The sequence below is a fragment of the Leptopilina heterotoma genome, unplaced genomic scaffold (assembly GCF_015476425.1).
Source record: "Leptopilina heterotoma isolate Lh14 unplaced genomic scaffold, ASM1547642v1 Lhet_121, whole genome shotgun sequence".
In the NCBI taxonomy this organism is placed as follows: domain Eukaryota; kingdom Metazoa; phylum Arthropoda; class Insecta; order Hymenoptera; family Figitidae; genus Leptopilina; species Leptopilina heterotoma.
In genome coordinates, this window is record NW_025110839.1 from 1,540,776 (window position 1) to 1,559,512 (window position 18,737).

The 18,737-nt window shown below is 20.1% G+C and overlaps 1 protein-coding gene across 3 annotated transcripts in view; it reads left to right on the plus strand.

Annotated features, from left to right (window-relative positions):
* Positions 1–9,177: 9,177 nt before the first annotated feature.
* LOC122511596 (otoferlin-like) overlaps positions 9,178–18,737 on the plus strand; it is a 53,640-nt gene continuing 44,080 nt past the window's right edge. For all 3 annotated transcript variants that reach the window (XM_043626955.1, XM_043626961.1, XM_043626971.1), the window contains exon 1: positions 9,178–9,534. In XM_043626955.1, the coding sequence (XP_043482890.1) occupies positions 9,456–9,534 (79 nt within the window). In that variant the 5' untranslated portion in view covers positions 9,178–9,455. The remainder of the gene's footprint in view (positions 9,535–18,737) is intronic.

Genomic DNA, 18,737 nt, shown 5'->3' on the forward strand with positions numbered 1-18,737 from the left:
TCTGGGTACGTAATGCGAATTTGGAAAGAAAAGAAAAAAAATATATCTATAATCAATGTTTTTATATCCATAAAGGAAGAGCGAATTCTTTATAAAATGTATTTTACATGTCAGAAGTTAATTAAGAGAGAATAAAAAGCAATTGATTTTCAAATGTATTTTCTTGAAATGAAAGCGTCAGGTATTTGATTGCATGCGTATTACATCAGTGTGTCTAATATAATGATGCAATAATATTTCTATGCAACAGTACGTAGACCATAAGAAAGCATTATATATAGATAAAGAAGTAAAATTAAATTTTTTTTTCATTATTAAAGGAAGTTAATGACTCGCAAGGATTTATAATATGCGAATCTATAAAAATATGCTTTTTTTCTTCTCGTATTTGATGAATTGAATTTCAGAAAACAAACTCTTTTTTATCCATATAAATTCAAATTTCAAAATTTGTATTTTTGAAAAATTTTCTTCTTGCTTTTTACAAGAATTTTTTTCATCTAAATATTTTATTATATTAATCATAATGTAGATTTGAATACGTAGGTACTTTAAATATTTAACGATAATAATTATTACTAATAATTCAATTTGGACGAATTTTATAATTTAAAAATATTTTTCTCTTTCAATAAATTTAATTAAATTAATAAAACAACAAAATACATCTCTTAATTAAATAATTAAATCAATATTTGAAAATATTTGTGAAAAAATTTCTTTATTTCAGCGGAGAAAAAATTTGTATGATTAAAATTGTTTTTGTATTTCAATAAATGAATTCAATTTAATTAATATTCGATTTTTTCTCCCTGAATAATATTTTATTAAAATTTTTGAAAATAATAAAATTCTCTCTAGAAATTTATTTACAATTGTATTGAAAATAATTGAATTCCAGCAAAAAATTTTCTTAAAGTTTGTGAAAATAATTAAATTTTTTCCAGAGTAATTTAATTAAAATTGTATTAAAAATAAAATGGAATTTATACAAATAATTTTATCCCAATTTTTGAAAATAATAATAATAATTAATTAATTGAATTTTTCTAAATTTTGAATTTGAAATGACTTAAAAGTTGAATTTAAAATTTAAAATTGAAATTGAAAGTATTATTGGAAATAATTAAATTCTCAAAAATTTTAATTAAAAAATTTTAGGAATTACTTTTTTCAAAAATATTTTAATATAATTTTTAGAAGCAAATTTTCATTCGTTTTCATTTTTAAATTTACACTTCTGAAGATTTTTCACTAAAATTTTTGAAAATTCAATTATTTTCAAAATTTACAATTAAATTTCTTCAAAAGTTGTTTTTTAAAAATTGTAATAAAATACTACAAAAAAAATCAATTATTTTCAATTAAATTTTACAAAATTTCAATTATTTAAAATCTTTTAACTGTATATTTCGAAAATTTAATTAAAAATTATTTTAAAATAACTTTTGAAAGATTTGTCTGTAGTTTTTTTTCACATTACAAAAATTGAAATAAGTTGCATGTTATACTAAAAATGTGTTATTTTGTTGTAATATTTGGAAGAAAAGTCGAAAAAGTCGTAATTGTTGAAATTAAGTAAAAAAAATCGCATTTTTTAAAAATAATCAAAGAAAGTCGAAATGTCGTAATATCCAAGGCCTGAATATTGTTATTATTCATAAAATAGTAAAAAATTTAATTTTTCTTATTTATCAAAAATATTTTCTTTCACATAAAGTATGCTATTTATTTCATTTCCATATATTCGCTTTTTTCATTTTCTCCTTTTGGATTTCAAAATAATCCGAGAATGACCTTCTTGAATATTTAAAGGATTTTTTTTCTCAAATTGAATTGAAATTTAATATTCCCTATAAAAGTTCTAAATAAATATTTACTTTTTTCTTATTCAGAAAAAATACGTTTTCAGTAAAACAACAATAAATTTTTAAAATTTAAATATAAGAAATTTCAATAAATATGCAGTCGAAACTTTTGTAATTAATATTCAGAAAATTATTATCAACCACGTTTTATAAACGTTTTACTTAAAATTTTAATCTATATTCATAAATGGAAGTTGAAAGATTTTACCTGCACAGTTTATATAAAACTTTCAAGTGCTCAATATTGGTCAGCACAAGTTTTATTAACTATAAAATTGAAATTGACTAATGAATACTTAATTTTCAATTCATCCACAGGAAAAACGAATTTTTTTTCTTCGGTGAATTCTCTGAAACAAAAAAAAAAGAAGTCAAATTAATTTCGAAAAATAAAAAAGTCCCTATAAAGTTTCGAACTTTGTTCATGTGAACGACGATATTTTTATCACTTCTTTCAATTTTAAATCTACTGAAAACTACTGTTTCTTATAATTAAAAAATTAATTTTTCTAAATGTTAAATTACAATATTTTTCAGTTCAGCCAAATAATTATTAAAAATATTTGATTCATTTGAACTTTCGAAACTTTGGGAAAATAATTTAAGGAAAATAATTAAATTCTCGCGAATTTTGTTAAAATTTTTGAAAATTCTAATGTAATTGTTTATGAAGGATTTCTTTGAATTTCTTTTTAAAATAATGGAGTTTCTTTAAAGTTAAAAATTTTGAAAATAATTGAATTTTATGAACTTGTTAATAATTGAAATTGAACATTTAATTATTGGATTTCATTAAAATTTTAGAAAATAATTGAATTCTTTTGAAAAATTTTATAACTATTGAAAAATTAAACTTGACGACTCAATTCTCTACAGGAATAAATTAAAATATTTCAAATGATTTCAATGTAACCCATTTTTGAAATTTATATTTATTTCTAAAAATTACAAAAGTAATTATTTCAAAATTCAAACATTTTTTTGTTGAAATTTATGAATAAAATTATTCAAAACTTTAATCATTTTATTTTATTCAATTCTTAATCAATTCTTATTAGAAAGTTCACGAGAATTTAATTATTTAAATACAAAAATAAATAATTTATTGATTAATTGAATATTTCTTAAAATTGAATTCTTATAATAAGAACCTTATCAACATTTTTTAAAATAATTCAATTTTTACAAAGAATTATGCATTAAAATTTTTAATAATAATTAAATTCATTCAAGAAATGTAATTAAAAATGAATTTATTGAAAATAATTATTACACTCTAAAAAAATTATATAAAATTATTTTAAATAATTTAATTTTTTCGAAGAATTTTATTCAAATTTTTAAGAACAGTCTTTGCATTTTTCGCGGAATTCATTCAAAATTGTATTAAAAATAATTGAAATCCTGCGATGAGTTTTAATATTTATGAAAATAATTAAATTCTTGCAACGATTATTATTAAAATTAAAAAAAAATTGAATTCCGGAGAAGAATTTTATTATTTATAAAAATAATTGAATTCTTGCGAAGAATTTTATAAAAATCTATTTACATAATTGATTTTTTTCGAAAAATATTAGGAAAATTCTGTTTTAAATAATTGAATTCCTGTGAAAATTTTTTTATTTATGAAAATAATTGAATGTTTGCGAAGAATTTTATAAACATTTTTTTTAAATTATTCAATTCTTTCGGGAAATTTTTTATTAAAACAGTAGATATTAAAAATCATTGAATTAGTAAAATTTGTGAAAATAATTGAATCGTTCTAAAGAATTTTATTAAAATTTTTTGAATTTTTTCCAATAACTTTATTAAAATTTTTTTAAATAATTTTTTATTTCAATCTGAAATTATTCAAAAATTCATATTTTTGAAAATAACAAATTGTGTCAAAAAATTAATCATAAAATTTCTAAATGTAACATTTATGTTCTAAATTTCTGTAACAATTTGCAATTCATGAAAATAATTTTAATAAAAAATATTTCGTTCATTTCAACATTCGAAACTTGCAAGGATCATTAGAGATCGCCTTAATGAGAAAAAGATTATCTTCTTCTCGATAATGAAAAAAAAACGGTACATTAAAGAAAATTATCGATTATTGAAAGAAATTATTAAAAAAATCCAATTAAGAATAAATTTTATGATCATTAAAATAACTCGTTCATAAACATTACAAAAACACTCTAATGCTCTTTAAAGTGTAATAAATCGGTAAACTATATAATTTTTCATAACTCGAGATTCAAGAGGACTTTGATAATAAATTGAAAAAAAGAAGTAAAAACTCCTAAATTTTTTTCATTTTTCAAAAAAAAATATGTTTCCTCCTCTTCCAATTTCCTGCGAGAATTTTTCGACCATCGACTCCTAAAAGTTTTTTGTTTGTAAAAAAAATAAAGAAGAAAACCGAAGTTTTATTTCTCTTTTTTCCCCCCCAAACATAATTTATATGAAAAAGAATCTATACTTTATAAATATTAGAAAAAATGGCCTAAAAACACGAAGTAACTAAAGAAAAGGTCAAGTGTTATGATCCTGAGATATTTTTTTTCAGGTGTGCGAGAGCGTGTGAGAAGGTAGATCAATACACGAGGGTAGAGGTATAACCTACTCCTTCGATAGTTTCGCCATCTTCCATTATTATTTTGTACCAAACACTGTTGCTTCCTCCCACAATATTTTTCATCTCTATAAATATATATCCACGTATATTTACCCTTTTTTACGTTCACTCTTATTTTAAGGTAAACAATTATATTGTAGCTTAAAAAATATACTTTTTCAAAAAAAAAAAAAAAATATTTCCAACATCACGAATCAAAGAAAATGAAATATTATTTATACGGATTTTCTACTCCTTACTTTAAGTCAATATTATTATATTTTTGAAATAAAAATTTTTTCTTTCTCTAAAAAGGAAAAATTTACTCTAGACAAATAAATTTATTTACGTTTCACAATTTTTATTTTTAATGCTTTTCCCTCTCAACTTTTTTTGACCTTCGTGTGTCAAAAGTTGATATTTTTTTCTCTTTTTTTTTTTAAAAAAAAAAAGAAGTTACGCTTATTCTAAAACGGAAATGTCTTCTGACTCGTTAAATGAATGTCGCTAAATGACTCTAATTGGTAGGAAAGAACGAGAAAAAAAATTCACGTGAATAGCAACACTGAGAAGAAATATTCTTTTTCTCTTATTGCACTCTGTGTCATACATAAAATTTTTTGTTTTTTATTACTAATTTTTTTTATTGTAATAATTTTAGAATTTTTTGTAATCAAGACTCTTGATAATTTTCGAATTTATTCCTGTAAAATAAGAAATTTTTTTAATTTGTCTCAACAAAATTCTTATTCATTAACAAATTTTTGATTCCTTTTTTCTGAATTGTCAATTAATTTTGACGAATTGCTATTCGTCAAAAAAAAATATTGCAAATTGTTTTTTTTTTCAGTTTTCAACCACAAAAAATGTTATTTAATAAAAATAAATAGTTTTAATTCTTAATCTATAGTTACAGTGAAAAATGTTTAGTATAAAATTTATCATTTTAGATTAAAAATTTTTTGAAATCCACTTATTAATAATTAATGAATTACTTCATCGGTTTTAAACATTTTAATATAATTCATCGATATCGATTAAAATAAAAATTTAAAACATTTTTAAATTCTTTTTTAATTCAATTTTAACTAAATTACTCCAAAAAAATATAATTAAGAATTATAATATATAATATTAATATATATATTATTAATATATAATATATATATATATATATATATATATATATATATATATATATATATATATATATATATATATCTTATAATTAATAAGAATTTTGCAAAAATTTGTCGAAGCAATTCCATTATTTAAAAATTTTTTAGTAAAATTCTGTGCAAGAATTCAATTACTTTTAATAAAATTTTTTTAAAGGTAGTCAATTATTTTCAATACAATTTTCATTCAATTTCTAAAAAAATTTTTTTTTTTAATTTTAATCAAATTTGTTTGAAACAATTCAATTACCTATACTTCAAAATTTTGATAAAATTCTTTATAAGAATTTTTTTTTCGGAAAATGTTAATAAAATCTGGAAATAAATTTACCGAAATAATTCAATTATTTTCATAAATAATAAAATTCTTCGAATAAATTTAATCTTCAAAATTGTAATAAAATCCTTCAAAACAATTAAATTTTTCCAAGAATTTAAAAAAATTCTTCGAAAAAATTTCAATTCTTTTTTTAATTAATAAAATTATTCTTCACGCAGTAATTCAATTATTTTTAATTTAATTTCAACTTAAATCATGACAAAAATTTATTAAAAAGAATTTTAGTGCAATCTCGCAAAATAATTCAATTATAATTTAACAATTTTAATAAAATTCTTCTAATGAATTTAATTTCGAAAATTGTAATAAAATCCTTAAAAACAATTAATTTTTTTAAGGAATTTTTTAAAAATAATTTGTTGGAATTCAATTAATTTTTTTGAATAACAAAATACTTAACAGTAATTCAATTATTTTTAATCTAATTTCAATTAAAACACTTGAAAAAAATTATTTTATAAGGTTCTTAATAAAAAAGTTCTTTGCAAGAATAAAATTATTTTCATAAATTGAAAAATTCTTTGCAGGAATTCAATTATTTTCATAAATAATAAAATTCTTAGCAGGATTTCAATTATTTTTGTATAAATATCAAAATTTTTTCTATGAATTTAAGAATTTTTGAATAGAATTCTTCGGAACAATTAAATTATTTTCATAAAATAAAAAAATTGTTTAATTAAACTTTTCTTCCGTTTAATCTTATAGCATTAAATTAGAATTACATTAATAACAAATTTTTTTAAAATTCACTTATTTTCCAAATTTTCAATTACAATTCTCCAAAAATACGATTATACTTAAAAACAATTTTCAAAAGTAAAAGAAAAGAAAATTTTTTTTAAATATATATAATTAATTTCAATGATTAATATTCAATTATCTTCAAAAAAGTTCCATTAAATTTTTTCGCAATTTCTAAATTAGATTTTTAAAAGCTTTAACAATTTTTGATAAAAAAATATTTAAAAACTTGTTATGTATTTATTTTAATTAAAATTTCAAATAATTTTAATGTAAAACCTTTTGGAATTTAATTATTTTTAAAAATTACAACTGAAATTTTTCCAAAAGTCAGTTATTTAAATTAAATTTTAGAATTTTTCGAATAAAATTATTCAAAACTTTAATAATTTTTAAAAGAAAATAATATCCATTTATAATTTACTAAAATAAACATTTAAACATTTTTACACTTTTACGTCGATTCAAAATTTTCAAAGAATTCAATTTAAAAGTCTTTTAAAATTTAATTATTTCCTGAAATTCCTGCGTTATAACGCTTCAAATATGCAATTATTTTCTAAAATTTTAACTGAAATTTTTTTTTAAACCAATTCTTATTAGAATTTAATTATTTAAACAGAAAAATAAATAATTCATAAAATAATTACTGTCTTTTTGAAATTTGAGTTAGTTTTTCAAACTTCACTTATTTAATTATAGTTCAAATATTGTTATGTCAAAAGTTTGGCAGTTAATTTGTAATTATAACAAAATAAGTGAAGTAAGAAAATTTAACTCAAATTTCAAAAAGACAGTAATTATTTTATGAATTATTTATTTTTCTATTTAAATAATTGAATTTTGATGAGTTAGTGATAATACACTAACTTTACGAGAGGACAAAATATCTCGATTATTATATAATAATAATAATAATAATAATAATAATAATAATAATAATAATAATAATAATAATAATAATAATAATTATTATTATTATTATTATTATTATTATTATTATTAATAATAATATTATTATAATATTATTATTATTATTATTATTATTATTATAAAACAGAAAGTTATAGTAAACAGAAATTTCTCTGCAGTTATAAAAATTTCCAATCAACAAAATTTGTTAGAAACAATTTTACAAAGAAGTTAAAAGAAAAGAGTTCAATGTGCAAAAAAATGTGCTGCTCAATAAATAAGATCCTAATCAATAGAAAAATCATTTCTCAACTGAGTATAGAGCAATATTTTCGAACATAATTTTCTTGAAAGTATCGAATTTTTACTGAAGTGGATCAAATTGATGCAAAAAAATTTGAATAAATTTGTTGGTATCAATTCGTTGGAATTTGATATACTTTTAAGTTAACAGCGAATGCAACAAGGTTCTCATTAATCTGGTGGAGAATAAAAGCGATAAAAAAGAAGAAATATATACATTTCAAACTGTGGAAAACTCGAAATGAAGAAAACTTTCTACTCGTAAAAATTACTCCAATAGAAATAAAAAAGAACTATTAAAATAACTATTTCGCAAATATACGAGTGAACTAAATATTATAATAAAAATGTGTGTGACAAAAATGCGTTTAAAATGAACAAATGTTCATGTTTATGGTCTTAATAAAAATTCGCGCACGCAAACTAAGAGACAAAAATATGTAGAACAATTCAAAAAGGACCTTTTTATTCTCTCTCTGTCTCTCTTTGTGCATATTATATATATGTTATCAATTTATGACATAGTTTTACTATTGCGTCACACACGCACATAGTTGGAGTTGTACGCATGGGGTAACGCATGCGTTTTACAAATGAGACTTGCGCGATTACAGATTTTCAAAGGGTGAGAGAGAGAGCGAGGGAGAGAGACAGACGAGAAGAGAGAAAGATACGTTTTCAGGTGGTTTTCTCAGGGTAGTTTTCGGCGCGACCTCGTGCATTTCGTTATCACAATGTTACTCATTCGTCTTATCAAATAATTTTCACTTTTATCACAGAAAATATTTCCAAATCTCTCCCATTGTCCATTATTTTGTACCAACAAGCATTTTCCTTATTCGCAATTAATAAATAATTCAGCGCCTTCACAAAAAAATGTACCTAAAAGCAAAAAAACACCAATATTAGCAACAAAAAATAATAAATATTCCTAATTATATCAACCATGATTTACGAAAACAGACATTTAAGAACGAGAATTAATTTTAAATTATGCCAATCGTGTAGAACGTCAAAGAAAAGAATGGAAAATTAAAAGTTCAAAAAAAAAGGAATTAAAGTTTTTGGAGTAAAATTTTTTTTAAATACCCCAAAAAAATGAAATAAATAAATAAAACAAAAATAAATACCCAACTGAAAAAATATTCAATAATTCAAATAATACGTAAATAAATAAAATCATAATTGAAATAATAAATGAATAAAACAATAAATGAAATAATAAATAATATGATAAATAAAATAATAAATAAATTAAACAATAAATAAAATAATAAGAAAAATAAAGACAAAAGGAGAAGTAAATTTAGATGTTTTTAGTGTTACCTTTCATTTAGATAAATAGGTAAATAATTCCGTGTGTAAATGTAAATAAAAGAAGAGAAAATATTTTTTTCGAAAAAACATGGAATAAAGGAAAAAGTTGATAGGAAATTTGAAGAGAAGAAAAAATGTGATTTTGTAGTGAAAAGTGGGGAAAAAAAGAAAAATCGAGCACAATGTCACTGACAGTGATATTAAAAAATTTCCAAGGCTTGAAAAGCAAAGGAGAAAAATTTGTACGAATTGATTTTCGAGGTAAATTTCCATCTAATATTGCATGAAACAAACACATATATGATAGACACACACGTGTTTTATGTATTTTCAATTTACTTAAGTATATCATTAGTCTATTTTAACGGGACTGAATAATATATTATTATATATGATGGATTTAATTTAAATTTCCTCTCTCACTCTCCAATCGTTATACACGCAAATTATTTATCGCGAGAAATTTAAATAATTTTTTGAGGTCGCTCTTAAGTTTTCTTTTATATTAAGAATCAGTTCGATATTTTATTTAGATTTTTTTTTCTTTTAGAAATGTAAATAAAGTTGTTGATAAATTTTTCATATTTTGAGTATATGGATAGGTTCTTCTGGATTTTTTCTGTTTCTTTTATTTCTTAAAAACTTTTATTCACATTTTTTAGTTTTGCATTTTTTTTCTTTTTAATTTTGGTAATTTTTACATTTCTTGTTTTTCATTTGGAAAATATTTTAGTTTTGTATCGTTTACATTAATACTTTTTTATTTTCAGTTTTATTGCTTGTTTGTATTTTGTATTGTTAACATTTTTTGTTTTTTATTTGAAAAATTTTTAGTTTTGTAATTTTATACATTTTGAGTTTTCAGCTTCGAAAAATTTTTAGTTTATTGCATTTTTTTATATTTTGTCACATCTACCTTTTTTATTTTTAGTTCTGTAATTTTTACATTTTTCGTTAATTATTTGTAATTTTTACATTTTTGTAATTTTAGTTTTTTACTTTGAATATTTTTTAGTTTTCTACTTTTTTACTTTTCTAGTTAGTGTCTTTTAAATTTTTTAGATTTTAATTTTTTCATTTTACATTTTTTATTTCTTACTTTGAAAATTTTATAGCTTTTATTTTTTTACATTTTTTCACTTCTACATTTTTTTATATTTAGTTTTGCATCTTTTACATTTTATTAGATTTAAATTTCTTTACTTTTTCACTTTTTATTTTTAGTTTTGTAATCTCAGCATTTTTTTTACTTTGAAAAATTTTTAGTTTTATATTTTTTTAATTTTTGAGATTTCAATTTTTTGACTTTTTACTTATTTTATTTGTAGATGGAAATTTTTTAGTTTGTATTATTCACATTTTTTGTTATTTTATTACAAAATTTTTTAGTTTTATAATTTTTTCAATTCTTAGATTTGAATTTAATGATTTTTTCTTTATTTTATTTTTAGTTTTTTACTTTTTATTTTTTCGTTTTGTAATTTTAACATTACAGTTTTGTATTTTTTACATTTTTACACGGAGAAAAATATAAAGTAAATTTTTCTACCTTTATAGTAAAGAATTTCCGGTAAGGCATTTCTGCGGTAATTTTTACTACTTTTACAGTAAATTTTGCTACGTTCGAAGTACACATTTGTAAAAATTAGTAAAATTTACTTCGAACGTTGCAAAATTTACTCCAAAGGTAGTAAAAATTACCAGAAATGCTTTAGGTACCCGAAATGTTTTACTATAAAAGTAATAAAAGTTACTTTATATTTTTCTTCGTGTAGTTTTGTACCTTTTCCATTTTTTTAGATTTAAATTTCTTTACTTTTTCACTTTCTATTTTTAGTTTTGTAATCATAAATTTTTTTTAGTTTTCTATTTTTTTCATTTCTTAGATTTGAATTTTTTTACTTTTTACTTATTTTATTTGTAGACGGAAATTTTTTAGTTTGTATTGTTTACATTTTTGTTTTTTTCTTTGACAATTTTTAAGTTTTATATTTTTTCATTTCTTAGATTTGAATTTTATGATTTTTTCTTTACTTTATTTTTAGTTTTATGCTTTTTATATTTTTAGTTTTGTAATTTTAACATTATAGTTTTTAACTTTTTTACATTTTTTGGTTTTTATTTGAAAATTTTGTAATCTTGTAATTTTATTTTTTTTTCCTTGAAAACTTTTTAGTGTTTTCCTTTTTTACATTTTTAGATTTGTATGTTTTACATTTTTTAGATCTGAATTTCCTAATTTTTCAGTTTTTAGTTCTGTAATTTTACATTTTTAGTTTTTTACTTTGAAAATTTTTTATATTTTTAGTTTTGCATCTTTTCCATTTTTTAGATTTGAATTTTTTCATTTTTACTATTTTTATTTTTTTACTATTTTTATCTTTAATTTTGTAAGTTTTACTATTTTTATTTTTGAAAGTTTTATATTTTTAGTTTCTTATCTTTTACATTTTTCCATTTTCATTTTTTTTTATTTTTAGTTTTGTAATTTTTACATTTTTCATTTTTTCACTTTTTTTATTTTTAATTTTGTAATTTTTACATTTTCCATTTTCACATTTTTTATTTTTAGTTTCGTAATTTTTACCCTTGTACTTTTTACAGTTTTTAGTTTTATATTTTTTTACTTTCTATTTAATTTCAGTTTTTTTAATTTTACTTTTTCAGATTTATACCTTGAAAATTTTTTCGTTTTGACTTTTTAACATTTTAAGTTTTACACCATTTACATCTTTAGTTTTTGTTAACTAGTTGTTTTTTTACATTTTTAATTTTGCCCTCTTTTAATTTTTTACTTCTTGTCATTTTTACATTTTTCAGTTATTATCTATCTTAAATTTTCCGTTTGCGTAAATTAAAAAAAATTTTTGTTGTCTCGAATAAAAGTAAAAAGAAAATTTTCTTTTTCCTCTATAAACTCTGACGTTTACTGTAATTGGATTACAAATTTAATGCTGTATTTATTATTGTGTTAAGGAAAGTTTAAAAGTTTAACTATAAAATAGGTGAGAAGAAAGAAACTTGGAAAAAAAGATCATCGTAAAACTTTTTTTTGAAAGCAGAAATAAATGGAGATCAGTATTTTTTTGAAAGCTTACAGATATATATGTTTTATGAGTTGTAAGTTATAGGAGATTCGTGTCATTTAATAAAAAATACAGTTTACTAAATCGCTTTTGATATAAAGGGAAATTTTTTTGTCAGATTCAAATTTTTATTTACGGAAAAAAGAGAAAGAAAGAAAATTATTTGAAAATAATGTCAATTACAAAAGTTGCAAGTTTCAAAATTAAAAAAGGAAAACTATTTATTAAATATTCTAATTAGATTTTTAACCATTTTTATCTAAACAATTTTTTTTTAAACTTCTTAAATATTTTTGGGTTGAAATTTTTTTTATTCAAAACTCCAAAAAAATGGTATTGAAAGTTTTTATTAAAAACCTCAAAATAAATTTTCGTATCAAAAGTTTTTATTAAAAACTCAAAATGAATTCTGTACTTATTAATAAATTAAAAACAAAAGAATAAATTAATTATTAATACACATTTAATAAAGAGGGGAGGGATTGAATTATCTTGAGTATAGAAAATTTATTAAACAAACATTATTGTTGAATTGGAAAACGAAAAACTTTAATAGACAAATAAAAATATACTGGAAGTTTGTTGACAGAAGCAAACAGAACGTTATCTCAATGGTGTATCACTTTTGGTATCAATTTAATCTTATTGCAACAAAAGCAGTAAAATTCTTTCTCTCAATTAATGCAATTTTCTTTTCAGCTTTTTAACGATTTAGTCATATTTCTAAAAATAAACAAATTCCCTTTTTTTACCTATTTAATAAGAATGTACACGGAATTTATTTTTTCATTAAAACAACACTCAAGAAAATGACTAATTATTATTGTTATACAAATTATAATCTCCCGGAATCAAGAAGTAGAATAAAAATATAAAAGGAAGGAAAAAGAATTTAATTTAATGAGATCAAAGTATAATTTGTTCGTGTGCGCGTTAATTTGAATGAAAATCGTTGAAAAAAGATTTATATTGCGTGTATATAGATATATAAAAATAAAAATAAACGTCATGACATTAGGGTAGAATAAATTTTACGTTAATTATTTAAAAGTCGTGATTACTCAGCAGTGACCATTCTCTCTTATCTAGAGATAATTTGTTGAAAAAAAACTGATATTATCAATTAGTATTATTATTAATTTGAAAAAAAGAAATATTCTAATTTTCATTTCGCCCCAAATATATCAACCGCTTATCTAACAATCTTTTTTTACTCTCGGATATTAGAAATTTGTAATTTCAGTTTTTCTTTTTGTGTAGTTTAAAAAATAAAAAAAATTATTTTCAGATATTTATTGCAAATTGCAGAATATATCAAAAATTTGCAAAACTTCTCCAAAACTATTTTCATAATTTAGATACAATTCTTTTTTAGAATTTTTAACTAAAATTTTTATCTATATCAATATTTTATTTTTAATAATTTTTAAAACTATTCTTTGGAAATACAATTATTCAAAGAAAAAAAAAGTTCACCATAAAATAATTTTCAAATCCATTTGATTATAATTCAGCAGAAGATATATGAAGCAAATGAATGAATAAATAAATTCAATTTTTTATAAAATTTCAATTGTTCGAAAATTTTTCAATTAAACATAATATTCAAAAATTCAATTACAAAAAAATGACAATTTTTTAAATACTAACTTTTTCAAAAATACTAATTTTATAAAATTTCAATTTGGAACTTTTTAAAATTCAATTGTTCATAAAAATCGTAAACGACTCTTTCAAAATTAAATAACTTTTTGTATTTTCAAGTATTCATAATTTATAAATAATAATTTTATAAAACTTTTTCAGAAATAAAAGATAAAAAAAATATCAATTATTGCTAATTTTTTTTAGAAATAATAAAATTTCAAAAGGGTTTACATTGAAATTATTTGAAATTTCAATTAAAATAATTCAATAAATAAATAAATAATAAGTTTTTAAATATTTGTTTAAAAAAAATTATTGAACTTTTGAATTAATTTAATTTAGAAATTCCAAAAAAAATTTGTTTAATGAAAAAATGTAATTAAAATTTTTTGAAGATAAACGAATATCCGAAAATTTTGTATTTTATTATTTTCTTCTTTTTCTTTTGCTTTTTTACACAACAAAAAAAAATCAATATTTAAAAATCAAAAAACAAAATTTGTTGTATAGATTATTAAATTTATTTTTTAATTCATCTTTAATTCCTTAATTTAATTCAGAAAAAAATGTTACTAAATTTCTGAACGTTCAAATGAAAGAATGTTTTCCTTTCTTTTTTTAATATTTAATTTTTAGTACAAAATATTAATTTCCACATTAAAATGTGAATTATTAAGGTACTACTACACTTTAGAATTTAAAAAAATTTTATTTTTTTTATTGTATTTTTTAACTCTTTATGACTTCAGAAAACACCTCCTAAAGTATTTATAACCAATTGTAAAAAATAAAAATAAATTTTTCAAAAAATATTCAAGTAATGTAAAAAGTCATTGACAAATTAAGTAAGTCTTTAAGGGGTTGGTGGGGTCCAGCTTCTTGTTACGACCACTAGAAACATTGGTGCTAATGTATGTAACAGTGTCTGAATTCTGAAATAAAAAAAATGGTGGGGTTTCAATTTGCAAAAGAATTTTAGGTAATTTATGGATGGCCTCTAACGATACATATAAGTTTAAACGCGTTTTTCTCAAAATAACGTTTTCTCAAATTGAGCGTCTGGATCGAATAATCCGCTCTCCGCTCGACTGTATGCTTACAAGCCAGTCAAACATACCAAAATGGCCTAAAAATTGAAATTCAAAATTTTAATTTTTGAAACATACATTCTTGTAGGAAATTGAATGGCGCATCTTTTTTTCCTTTAAAATTTTTTTGTAAAACAAATATTTTTGAAGATAATGACCAAAAACTGAAAATTTTAAACTTATGAAATTAATTAAGTTTTAAAACATAAATCATCATATCTTTGGTAATTATTATTGGATTTAAATGAAATTTGGCATACACCTTCTTTTGGGTTAAGAGAAGGCAACGACAAAATCAAAAATCAAAAAATCATCAATTGTTTAACAATTTTGCTTTGTTAATTAAGAGAGGTTAGAAATTCTACTTTCTCAACTTTGCTGATAAAAAGTCTGCGGGGAATTTTATAATTCAGAAAACTTCCAGTGAGACATTTGTTTATTAGCATTCAAAGAAGTTTTTTGCAAAATTTCAAAAAGATTTGTTAAAAACTAACGAAAATATGAATGAATTACAAAAATGCGCTCGGCGTTAAACATAGCCACGTCAACCCTACATACACACAAATGTATAAAGCTTCTGTTTTTTCTTCATAAATACAAAATTTCAATGAAAACAATAACAATTAAACCATTTATTAATTTAACAATTATTTAATAATTAAATTATATTTGTTTTTACATTAATAATTAACAATTTAATGAATTTTATTATTGTAATATTTAATAAACAAAAAAAATTAATGTAAAAGCAAATATAATATAATTATTAAATATTGTTAAATTAATAAATGGTTCAATTGTTATTATTTTCATTGAAATTTTGTATTTATGAAGAAAAAACAGAAGCTTTATACATTTGTGTGTATGTAGGGTTGACGTGGCTATGTTTAACGCCGAGCGCATTTTTGTAATTTATTCATATTTTCGTTAGTTTTTAACAAATCTTTTTGAAATTTTGCAAAAAACTTCTTTGAATGCTAATAAACAAATGTCTCACTGGAAGTTTTCTGAATTATAAAATTCCCCGCAGACTTTTTATCAGCAAAGTTGAGAAAGTAGAATTTCTAACCTCTCTTAATTAACAAAGCAAAATTGTTAAACAATTGATGATTTTTTGATTTTTGATTTTGTCGTTGCCTTCTCTTAACCCAAAAGAAGGTGTATGCCAAATTTCATTTAAATCCAATAATAATTACCAAAGATATGATGATTTATGTTTTAAAACTTAATTAATTTCATAAGTTTAAAATTTTCAGTTTTTGGTCATTATCTTCAAAAATATTTGTTTTACAAAAAAATTTTAAAGGAAAAAAAGATGCGCCATTCAATTTCCTACAAGAATGTATGTTTCAAAAATTAAAATTTTGAATTTCAATTTTTAGACCATTTTGGTATGTTTGACTGGCTTGTAAGCATACAGTCGAGCGGAGAGCGGATTATTCGATCCAGACGCTTAATTGCGGACAGTTTATCTCTGAATCTACTGAACCGATTTTAATAAATGATAACTCGTTTTGTTTGTTAGCATGTCCTGTGTGACAATTTACCAGAAAATGGTCAAAAAATTAAAAAAAAACATTTTTGCAGACTAGAAAAATACTGAAAAACATAGTGTATTTTTAAACAAATTATTGAAACATCTGCTATTTTTTTATTTTAGTCGATTTTTCATTATTGGTGGTAGATTTCTATGCAAGACACCTTCCTTTTTAAAAAGCAATTTGGATTTTTTGTTTCCGATTTGTCAATCTTGAGATAAACTGTCCGCAAGTGGACAACTAACTTTTTGGAGTTTTGATCTGAATGCTGTCTGCCGATTATGATATTGAATAAAAATTAAAAACAAACCATTATTTTTATTCTCCAAATATGTACTAATATAGGCAAAAAAGTTTTTTTAAATATTTATAATAAAAGACCTAAGAAAAAAATTTTGTAAATTTGGTCTTTTAAGAGCCTTCTAAAGTGTAGTAGTACCTTAATAATAAATATTAAATTAACTAACAAATGATACGCGGTATTCCATTTATTATTATTTTGTAAATTAAAAAATTTTATATTTTTAAGAATAAACATCAATTTTTGAATGATTACAGATTCAAAATTTAAAGAATTCACTTATTAAGTATATAATATTAAATATTCTTGTTTATTATTATTCAAAAATTAAAATTTTTTGCAAGAATTCCATTATTCTCATAAATAATATTTTTTAGAACAATTTAATTATTTTCAATAGGTACAATTAATAAAATTTCTCGAAAGAATACAATTATTTTTAAAAATATTAATTAAATTATTTTCATAAATAAGAAAATTCTTCACAAGATTAAAATATTTTTATAAATAATAAAATTCTTCGAAACAGTTTAATTATTTTTATAAATTGTAAAATTCTTGTCAAGAATTCAATTATTTTTGTATATAAAATTCTTTTGAGAAATTCAATTATTTTCAATACAATTTTAATAAAATTTCTAGGAAAAAATTCAATTATATTCAAGATAATTTTAATAAAATTTCTCTAACAGGTTGAATTATTTTTAAAAATTCTAATAAAATGTTTCTAAAGTTTTTTTATATATTATATGCAATTTGCACATAAAAAAAAATTAATTATTACTGTTCATATTTTCAAAAAATTTAATGAATAAAATTTCACGAAAGAATTCAATTATTTTCTAAAATTTTAATAAATCCTTCTAAACATTTCAATTATTTTTTAAATAGTAAAATCTTTACACAAATTTAATAAATTTCAAAACAATTCTAATTAAACTCCTCGGAAGAATTCAATTTTTTAAAAAATTTTTAACACTTTTCCAAAAAATTCAATTTTTTTTTAAATTTTAATAAATCGTTCGAAAAAATTCAATTATTTTTTAAATATAGTAAAGCCTTTGCAAAAATTCAATTAATTTTATAAATAGTAAAATTCTTTGCAGAAATTTAATTATTTTCAAAACAATTTTAATTTAATTCCTCAGATGAATTCATTCTCTAAATATTATTCAATTATTCTCAAAATATTTTAAAAAAATTCTATATAAAAATTAAATTACTTTCAATTCAGGGTATCTAGTATTTTCGTTCAACAAAATTCCCGGTTATTTCCCGGATTTTCCCGGTTATGTCCAAATTTTTTCCCGGTTTTTTTTCTCATCAAATTTAAATTTAAATTTAAATTTAAATTTGATTTCGAAAATAAATAAATCTTTAAATTTTTTTAATTTTTCAAAAATAATCTGGTCTCTTTATAATTATAATTGAAATTTTGATTTTTTAATTTTATTAAAATTATATTGATAATAATTGAATTTCTGCAAAAAAATTTCACTATTTATAAAAACAATTGAATCCTTCCAAAGAATGCTATTATTTATGAAAATAATTTAATTCTTGTGAAGAATTTTATTAAAATTTTTGAAAATAATAATCATTAATAATTAATTATTTACTTAATAAGTAATAAACATTTAATCAGAAATTTAAAATTAAATTAAATTCCCTTGATTATTTTCGAAAAATTTAAATAAAATTCTTTAAAAGAATTCAATTATTTTTCAAAAAATGTAAACAAATTTCAATTATTTGTTTAGAAAAATTCAATTATCTTGAAACAATAGAATTAAAAAATTACAAC